The 9,926-nt window shown below is 50.8% G+C and overlaps 1 protein-coding gene across 1 annotated transcript in view; it reads right to left on the bottom strand.

Moving 5' to 3' along the window:
• LOC144953303 (chromosome-associated kinesin KIF4A-like) overlaps nucleotides 1-1,448 on the bottom strand; it is a 3,606-nt gene extending 2,158 nt beyond the window's left edge. Inside the window, exon 1 of the mRNA XM_078883873.1 lies at nucleotides 1,234-1,448. Within this exon, the coding sequence (XP_078739999.1) occupies nucleotides 1,234-1,356 (123 nt within the window). The 5' untranslated portion in view covers nucleotides 1,357-1,448. The remainder of the gene's footprint in view (nucleotides 1-1,233) is intronic.
• Between the last annotated feature and the right edge of the window lie 8,478 nt (nucleotides 1,449-9,926).

Genomic DNA, 9,926 nt, shown 5'->3' on the forward strand with positions numbered 1-9,926 from the left:
GCACAAGCACCCGCTGATGCACATGATAGAAGTGAACGAAAATGCCCACGTTGTTTATACCAGCGTTGGCTGACAATAAAGAGAGTACTTTTCGATTTAAAGCTTTCGTGACTGCAGGGATTCATCCTCTTGGTTCTTTCGGTAAAGTCAGCACGAAGAAGGGAAGTAATAGAATAATTAAAATAAAACACAATAAAATAATTCTCGCGACGTTTCGGCCACAACGCAAGCAGCCGTCCTCAGGAGAAGACCAGGTCTGTCGAGGCGACAGCGTCTGTCGTTAAGGGGAATGTTAACACTCGGTAAAGTAAAATAGGCGCTGTCAGATAAGATGGTCCAAAAATGTGTAGTTAAGATTCTGACCAATACCAATCAATACCCGCCATTTGCCACTAAGCGATGGTGACGTCAATGGCACCTATGCCAGGTGGACTTTGAGGCTATCACGTGAAGCGTCGAAGGCTCGCTGCTGACAGGAAGTCGCGGGACAGACCCAGCAGGTGCCACGGGTTGGCCAACCGAGATGACTGGCTGATGCACCACCAGCTGTACCTCCCCACTGTGCCAACTCGCTGCGTTTTATCCGCCCGGCGCTCCGCTCGTTGTTGTGAGCGTCGCTCCTCTGCCCTCCGTTGTTGTCGCTGGAGGGCAACTGCCCCAAAGTGCACCTAGCCTGGCACTGCCCCAGTAGCCTCCTCCTCCACAGAGGCCGATCTTGGATCACGGGAAGTGGGTTCAAAAACGACCGAAAGATTTGCACGGTCGTAAGCGCGCAAGCACGCAAGCAAGCGAACTTAATATAAAGGATTTCGATTTAAAGCTTTCGTGACTGCAGGGATTCATCTGCTTGGTTCTTTTGGTGACTTTACCGGTGACTTTACCGAAAGAACCAAGAAGATGAATCCCTGCAGTCACGAAAGCTTTAAATCGAAATCCTTTATATTAAGTTCACTTGCTTGCTTGCTTGCGCGCTTACGACCGTGCAAATCTTTCGGTCGTTTTTTAACCCACTTCCCCGTGATCCAATCGAGCTGACATTTTGCACACAGACCCGTTGTTCTTTCGGCAAAGCCACGCACTACGTGACTTTACCGAAAAGAACCGAGAAGATTAATATAAAGGATTTTTAAAAGGTGTCCGTTTTGTTGCCCGACGCAGCCTTCGCCTGCCGGAGGAGCTCGCCGCTGGGAATGTGTCCGGATGCTTCTCTCGCCCTCCCTCCGTGTCTCTCACCTGCGGCTCGCCAGGTACGAAGGTGAGGCAGGGAACGCAGCCGTCCTCCAGCTCCCACGGCACCATGGGGCGGCAGCGCACGGCCACGCGGACGGGGATCGCCTTGTCCTCCTCTTTGGACATCGCCGCTCTTCCTTCGGCGTTCACCTCGTCCCCGCTGCTGCTGCTGCTGCTGCCCGCTGCTGCTGCAGCTGATGATGATGCTGCTGCTGCTGCTGCTGATGATGCTGCTGCTGCTGCCTGCTGCTGCTGCTGCAGCTGATGATGATGCTGCTGATGATGCTGCTGCCTGCTGCTGCTGCAGCTGATGATGATGCTGCTGATGCTGCTGCTGCTGATGATGATGCTGCTGTTGCTGCTGCTGCTGCTGCAGCTGATGATGATGCAGCTGATGATGATGTTGCTGCTGCTGCTGCGTGTCAGAGGGGCCGTGGTGACGGGCAAACACGAGTTCAAGTTCATGTATTAGGTGTAGCCCTGTGAGCCATTCGGCTCTTGAATCGGGTGCAACCGCAACAAACAAAAACATGAACAAAAAACATCTTAAAGTGACTATGTGACTGAGTGCAAACAGAAAATCCAAGAAAAGACGGCAAAATGTTGCAGGAAAAGCACCGTACACTCAACGCTGTGGTGCAAACATCCCAGTGGGATGCAAGTGAAACAACAGCGAACACTGGGACATCGTCCAAGTCAAACAGCCTCCAGCAAGTGCTGTCAGTAGCAGCAGCACCTATACACAGACAAAGCTCCCCCGTGTAGCCTCTAGCAGGCTGTAGGGGCAAGTGCTGTCAGTAGCAGCAGCACCTATACACAGACAAAGCTCCCCCGTGTAGCCTCTAGCAGGCTGTAGGGGCAAGTGCTGTCAGTAGCAGCAGCACCTATACACAGACAAAGCTCCCCCGTGTAGCCTCTAGCAGGCTGTAGGGGCAAGTGCTGTCAGTAGCAGCAGCACCTATACGCAGACAAAGCTCCCCCGTGTAGCCTCTAGCAGGCTGTAGGGGCAAGTGCTGTCAGTAGCAGCAGCACCTATACACAGACAAAGCTCCCCCGTGTAGCCTCTAGCAGGCTGTAGGGGCAAGTGCTGTCAGTAGCAGCAGCACCTATACACAGACAAAGGCCCCCCGTGTAGCCTCTAGCAGGCTGTAGGGGCAAGTGCTGTCAGTAGCAGCAGCACCTATACACAGACAAAGGCCCCCCGTGTAGCCTCTAGCAGGCTGTAGGGGCAAGTGCTGTCAGTAGCAGCAGCACCTATACACAGACAAAGCTCCCCCGTGTAGCCTCTAGCAGGCTGTAGGGGCAAGTGCTGTCAGTAGCAGCAGCACCTATACACAGACAAAGCTCCCCCGTGTAGCCTCTAGCAGGCTGTAGGGGCAAGTGCTGTCAGTAGCAGCAGCACCTATACACAGACAAAGGCCCCCCGTGTAGCCTCTAGCAGGCTGTAGGGGCAAGTGCTGTTAGTAGCAGCAGCACCTATACACAGACAAAGCTCCCCCGTGTAGCCTCTAGCAGGCTGTAGGGGCAAGTGCTGTCAGTAGCAGCAGCACCTATACACAGACAAAGCTCCCCCGTGTAGCCTCTAGCAGGCTGTAGGGGCAAGTGCTGTCAGTAGCAGCAGCACCTATACACAGACAAAGGCCCCCCGTGTAGCCTCTAGCAGGCTGTAGGGGCAAGTGCTGTCAGTAGCAGCAGCACCTATACACAGACAAAGCTCCCCCGTGTAGCCTCTAGCAGGCTGTAGGGGCAAGTGCTGTCAGTAGCAGCAGCACCTATACACAGACAAAGCTCCCCCGTGTAGCCTCTAGCAGGCTGTAGGGGCAAGTGCTGGCAGTAGCAGCAGCACCTATACACAGACAAAGCTCCCCCGTGTAGCCTCTAGCAGGCTGTAAAGGCAAGTGCTGTCAGTAGCAGCAGCACCTATACACAGACAAAGCTCCCCCGTGTAGCCTCTAGCAAGTGCTGTCAGTAGCAGCAGCAGCAGCACCTATACACAGACAAAGGTCCCCCGTGTAGCCTCTAGCAGGCAGCAGGGGCAAGTGCTGTTCGTAGCAGTGTCTATGAAGGCACAATCTGCAGACATCACTTAAGAGTTCTCTGTATCTCGGCTGAGATAAAAAAGAAAACCATTATAACAGCCAGTAATTCCGAACGCAAAACTTATTGTTAATAAAAAAATGTTGACTTAGTATGCAAATGAAAAAATGTATAAATAAATAAACTTGGTATACGAATTACGACACGTTTTCCATCAGAATTGTTTTTTTTAAACCGCCCGTTCATAGCGCAAACGTATTGTTTTAAATTACAAAATGCCAACTTTCTATAAACAAATTATAAAATGATGTTTTACCTCAGATATTTCTTCCTCGGCTGAGGCTTAAACAAAACACCAAAATAAAACCGCCCGTTGCGGATACAAAGTTACGATTGTTATTATTAAGTATTAAAAAAATGCAAACTTCTTATACAAACCTTATAAAACGATTGTTGTTGTTGTGTTTTACCTCGGAACTTTATCTGCCTCGTCTGGAGGTTAAAATAAAGAAAAAAACTTTAAACAAACCCCACGCGCCCCGACCTTTAATCGTAAATTCAAGTCGTACAACTCTTCAAAACTGACAACTTTGTTACTATTGTTAATTTTATTAACTTTTAAAACTAAAGAGACGTACGCGCAACGCTGTGAGGCGCTTTGTATAGAAGCGATTATTTATTTATTTTACAAACCGCCGCCAAAAAAAAAAGCCCCGCCGACCACCGCGTTTTAAAAACCTCGGCGACCAATCAGCGAGCGTCTTCCCGGTTCAAATTGACCAATCGCAAGGGCGAGTGCGCGAGACCCCGCCCCTTCGCCCCACCCCCTGAACCCCCCCTGACCCCACCCACTCCGAGGTTAAATCGACCAATGGGAGGGACGCACGGACGTGACGTCACCGGAAGTAGACACCGATGCGACTCGTTTTCTTCGACGCGTGGAAGTCGTCTACCGGTGGCGGTAGATCTCTTCCGGTGGCGGTAGATGTCTTCCGGTACTGGTAGATGATCTTCCGGTGGCGGAAGATCTCTTCCGGAACTGGTAGATAATCTACCGGTGGCGGTAGATGTCTTCCGGAAGAGGTAGATGATCTACCGGTAGCGGAAGATGTCTTCCGGAACTGGTAGATGATCTTCTGGTGGCGGTAGATGTCTTCCGGAACTGGTAGATAATCTACCGGTGGCGGTAGATGTCTTCCGGTACTGGTAGATGATCTACCGGTGGCGGTAGATGTCTTCCGGTACTGGTAGATAATCTACCGGTGGCGGTAGATGTCTTCCGGAAGAGGTAAATGATCTTCCGGTGGCGGTAGATGTCTTCCGGTACTGGTAGATGATCTTCCGGTGGCGGAAGATCTCTTCCGGAACTGGTAGATGATCTACCGGTGGCGGTAGATGTCTTCCGGAACTGGTAGATGATCTACCGGTGGCGGTAGATGTCTTCCGGAAGAGGTAGATGATCTACCGGTGGCGGAAGATGTCTTCCGGAACTGGTAGATAATCTTCCGGTGGCGGAAGATGTCTTCCGGTACTGGTAGACACAGACAAAGGTCCCCCGTGTAGCCTCTAGCAGCTGGAGGGGCAAGTGCTGTCAGTAGCAGCAGCAGCGCCTATGAAGGTAGACACAGACAAAGGTCCCCCGTGTAGCCTCTAGCAGGCTGTAGGGGCAAGTGCTGTTAGCAGCGCTACCTATGAAGGCTACCGGCACTGTGGCTACACACACAGAGGGGGGTGGGTGGCCAGCACCACGCCCGGCCGCCTTTGTCTCTCCCCCAGTGCTGGCGATGTTTATACCACTCACACCGCTCATTTGAAAGTCCCTCTCAGTGGGGGGCTGGGGGCTGGTGGGGGGGTGACATGGGGGTGGTGGGGGGCTCAATCAAAAGCAGCACAGCGTGTGACCAGTGACATTTCAATCGCGTCTCAGAAATGCAAATGTTTGCAACCCACGCTGGGTGGGCATTGCGGGTGGCTATGAGATGTTGACTACCTCGCCTGGTGTACAGGAGGTCGTGGGTTCGATCCCGACCCTGACGATGTCTGCTGTGTATTTGGAGTCTGCGTCTCTATTATCATCATCATCATCACGGTGGCTATGAGATGTTGACTACCTCGCCTGGTGCGCAGGAGGTCGTGGGTTCGATCCCGACCCTGACGATGTCTGCTGTGTATTTGGAGTCTGCGTCTCTATTATCATCATCATCACGGTGGCTATGAGATGTTGACTACCTCGCCTGGTCCGCAGGAGGTCGTGGGTTCGATCCCGACCCTGACGATGTCTGCTGTTTATTTGGAGTCTGCGTCTCTATTATCATCATCACGGTGGCTATGAGATGTTGACTACCTCGCCTGGTCTACAGGAGGTCGTGGGATCGATCCCGACCCTGACAATGCACACAGACACACACACAGACACCTAGAAACACACACAAAGACAGACAGACACATGGACGGACGATGGTGGACTGAGCCGTGGTGGTCGTGACGTTTCGGGCACGGACCTGGAAATAATTGACACCCGCGGTGTGAGGGAGGGTAGACCATCACAGACAATGAGTCGAAAGCAAAAGTTATATTTATTAAATATCCCTCCAAAATAAAACAATCATCATCATCAACAAATCCTCTAGCAATGCACACTTACATCCGTAATATCCGTGGTCTGTATATATAATGCATAAGTGTCAATATAGCACACGCACGCATGTGCATGTGTATGTGTCTGTGTGTGTGAAACGTGGACCCCCCTAGTGGAGCATCTTCGCCGGTTGGAAACATTTAGGCTGGCCTGCCTACGATCCATCCTGGGTTTAACCAGGCTGGATTGTGTGAGGAGCTCACAAGTCCTTGAAAGATCTGGGCAAAGTCCCATCAGTGAGCTCCTCCGGCAGGCAAGGCTGCGTTGGCTGGGTCATGTAGCCCGCATGCCCAGCCACCGCATGCCTAAGCAGCTTTTGTTCGGCCGGATCGAGGGGGCTAAACGGGCGCGGCACGGGCTAGAGAAGAGATGGAGTGATGTGGTACAGGAGGACGTGGAGCTGAGTGGACTTGCCGATGACTGGTACCAGCGGTGTCAAGATCGGCCTCAGTGGAGGAGGCTCGTGAAGGACGCTACTGGGCAGTTGGAGGCAGTCGCCCTCCAACAACAACGGAGGGCGGAGGAGCGACGCTCACAACAACGAGCGGAGCGCCGGGTGGCTAAAGCACAGCAAGTTGGCACAGTAGGGGGCACAGGTGGTGCATCAGCCAGTCATCTCGGTCATCTCGGTCAGTCGACCCGTGGCACCTGGGTCTGCCCCGTGACCTCCTGCCAGCGGGCGTTCGACACTTCACGTGGCCTCAGGGTGCACATGGCCTGGCACAAGCGTCGTGGTGACGTCACCGCCACTTAGTGGCGAATGGCGGTTGTTGTTGTTGTTGTGTGTGACTGTGTGTCTGTGTGTGTGTCTGTGTGTGTGTCTGTGTGTGTGTCTGTGTCTGTGTGTGTCTGTCTGTGTGTGTGTCTGTGTCTGTGTGTCTGTGTGTGTGTGTCTGTGTGTGTGTCTGTGTGTCTGTCTGTCTGTGTCTGTGTCTGTGTGTGTCTGTGTCTGTGTGTCTATGTCTGTGTGTCTGTCTGTGTGTGTGTGTGTCTGTGTGTGTGTGTGTCTGTGTGTGTGTGTCTTTGTGTCTCTGTGTCTGTGTCTATGTGTGTCTTTGTGTCTGTGTGTGTCTGTCTTTGTGTGTCTATGTGTGTCTGTGTCTTTGTGTCTGTGTGTCTGTGTCTTTGTGTGTCTGTGTCTTTGTGTGTCTGTGGTGTCTGTGTTTGTGAGTGTGTCTTTGTGTCTGTGTGTGTCTTTGTGTGTCTGTGTGTGTCTTTGTGTGTCTGTGTGTCTGTCTGTGTGTGTGTCTGTGTGTCTGTGTGTGTGTGTCTGTGTGTGTGTCTGTGTGTCTGTCTGTCTGTGTCTCTGTGTGTGTGTCTTTGTGTCTCTGTGTGTGTGTCTTTGTGTCTCTGTGTCTGTGTCTTTGTGTCTGTGTCTGTGTGTGTGTCTGTCTGTGTCTGTGTGTCTGTCTGTGTGTCTGTGTGTGTCTGTGTGTGTCTGTGTGTGTGTCTGTGTGTCTGTCTGTCTGTGTCTCTGTGTGTGTGTCTTTGTGTCTCTGTGTGTGTGTCTTTGTGTCTCTGTGTCTGTGTCTTTGTGTCTGTGTGTGTGTGTCTGTGTGTGTGTCTGTGTGTGTGTCTGTGTGTGTCTGTCTGTGTGTGTGTCTGTGTGTGTCTGTCTGTGTGTGTGTCTGTGTCTGTGTGTGTGTCTGTGTGTCTGTCTGTCTGTGTCTCTGTGTGTGTGTCTTTGTGTCTCTGTGTCTGTGTCTGTGTGTGTCTTTGTGTCTGTGTCTGTGTGTGTCTGTCTTTGTGTGTCTATGTGTGTCTGTGTCTTTGTGTCTGTGCGTGTCTGTGTCTTTGTGTCTGTGTGTATGTGTCTTTGTGTGTCTGTGTCTTTGTGTGTCTGTGGTGTCTGTGTTTGTGAGTGTGTCTTTGTGTCTGTGTGTGTCTTTGTGTGTCTGTGTGTCTTTGTGTGTCTGTGTGTCTGTGTCTCTGTGTGTGTCTGTGTCTCTGTGTGTGTCTATGTGTCTCTGTGTGTGTCTATGTGTCTCTGTGTGTGTCTATGTGTCTCTGTGTGTGTCTGTGTGTCTCTGTGTGTGTCTGTGTGTCTCTGTGTGTGTCTATGTGTCTCTGTGTGTGTCTATGTGTCTCTGTGTGTCTCTGTGTGTGTCTTTGTGTCTCTGTCTGTGTGTCTTTGTGTATCTGTGTCTTTGTGCCTCTGTGTCTTTGTGTCTCTGTGTATTTGTGTCTCTGTGTCTGTGTCTTTGTGTATCTGTGTCTGTGTCTTTGTATCTGTGTGTGTCTGTGTCTTTGTGTCTGTGTGTGTCTGTGTCTTTGTCTCTGTGTCTGTGTGTGTCTGTGTCTCTGTGTCTGTGTGTGTCTGTGTCTTTGTGTCTGTGTGTGTCTGTGTGTCTCTGTCTTTGTGTCTGTGTATCTCTGTCTGTGCGTCTCTGTCTGTGTGTGTGTCTCTGTGTCTGTGTGTGTCTGTGTCTTTGTGTCTGTGTGTGTCTGTGTCTCTGTCTGTGTGTGTCTGTGTGTCTGTCTGTGTGTCTCTGTCTGTGTGTGTCTGTGTCTGTCTTTGTGTCTGTGTGTGTCTGTGTGTGTGTGTCTCTGTGTCTGTGTGTGTCTGTGTCTTTGTGTGTCTGTGTCTCTGTCTGTGTGTGTCTGTCTGTGTGTCTCTGTCTGTGTGTCTGTCTTTGTGTCTGTGTGTGTCTGTGTGTGTGTGTCTCTGTGTCTGTGTGTGTCTGTCTTTGTGTCTGTGTGTGTCTGTCTGTGTGTCTCTGTCTGTGTGTGTCTGTGTCTGTCTTTGTGTCTGTGTGTGTCTGTGTGTGTGTGTCTCTGTGTCTGTGTGTGTCTGTGTCTTTGTGTCTCTATCTGTGTGTCTGTGTGTGTCTGTGTGTGTCTCTGTCTGTGTGTGTCTGTGTCTGTCTTTGTGTCTGTGTGTGTCTGTGTGTGTGTGTCTCTGTGTCTGTGTGTGTCTGTGTCTTTGTGTCTCTATCTGTGTGTCTGTGTGTGTCTGTGTGTGTCTCTGTCTGTGTGTGTCTGTGTCTGTCTTTGTGTCTGTGTGTTTGTGTGTGTGTGTCTCTGTGTCTGTGTGTGTCTGTGTCTTTGTGTCTCTATCTGTGTGTCTGTGTGTGTCTGTGTCTCTGTCTGTGTGTGTCTGTCTGTGTGTCTCTGTCTGTGTGTGTCTGTGTCTGTCTTTGTGTCTGTGTGTGTCTGTGTGTGTGTGTGTCTCTGTGTCTGTGTGTGTCTGTGTCTTTGTGTCTCTATCTGTGTGTCTGTGTGTGTCTGTCTGTGTGCGTGCGTGCGCGGTATAAATGCCGTGGGGGGGTTTTTTTTGTGTGGAGGGAGTTCAAGATTTTCTTTACAAGAGGAGAGGAGAGAGAGGAGAGAGGGGAAGGGGTTTGGGGGAATCGCTGCGTGTTGGCATTTAATAATTCAGTCGCGATACAAATGACACAGACAACGAGGAGAGGTGCTTTGCGCGTGTTGAATTGTGACCATTTGTCCACAAGAGATGGGTTGGTGGCAGAGGTGGGACAAAGTCATTGTTCTGCAAGTCCAAGTCGAGTCGCAAGTCATCAAATTCATGACTCGAGTCTGACTCGAGTCCAAGTCACATGACTCGAGTCCACATCTCATAGGTGGGACAAAGTCATTGTCATGCAAGTCCAAGTCGAGTCGCAAGTCATCAAATTCATGACTCGAGTCTGACTCGAGTCCAAGTCACATGACTCGAGTCCACATCTCATAGGTGGGACAAAGTCATTGTTATGCAAGTCCAAGTCGAGTCGCAAGTCATCAAATTCATGACTCGAGTCTGACTCGAGTCCAAGTCACATGACTCGAGTCCACATGTTGGTGGTGCTGGGTCCAGTGCCGGATGAAGCTAGAGGTCCTGTAGCATTTGCTGTAACACTGGTCAACACACTTTTTCTGGCACGAGGTATTCCAACAATTTTAAGGTAATTTTGGAGTGCCGATTCCAAATTTGGCATCAGTCTATCACATCAGGTTTTTTGAGATATCAAAGGTTGTTGCATTTTCAATAAGAACTGCGGAAGAAAAATATTAAATAAATGTG

This window comes from Lampetra fluviatilis, chromosome 73 (genome assembly GCF_964198595.1).
Source record: "Lampetra fluviatilis chromosome 73, kcLamFluv1.1, whole genome shotgun sequence".
In the NCBI taxonomy this organism is placed as follows: Eukaryota; Metazoa; Chordata; class Hyperoartia; order Petromyzontiformes; family Petromyzontidae; genus Lampetra; species Lampetra fluviatilis.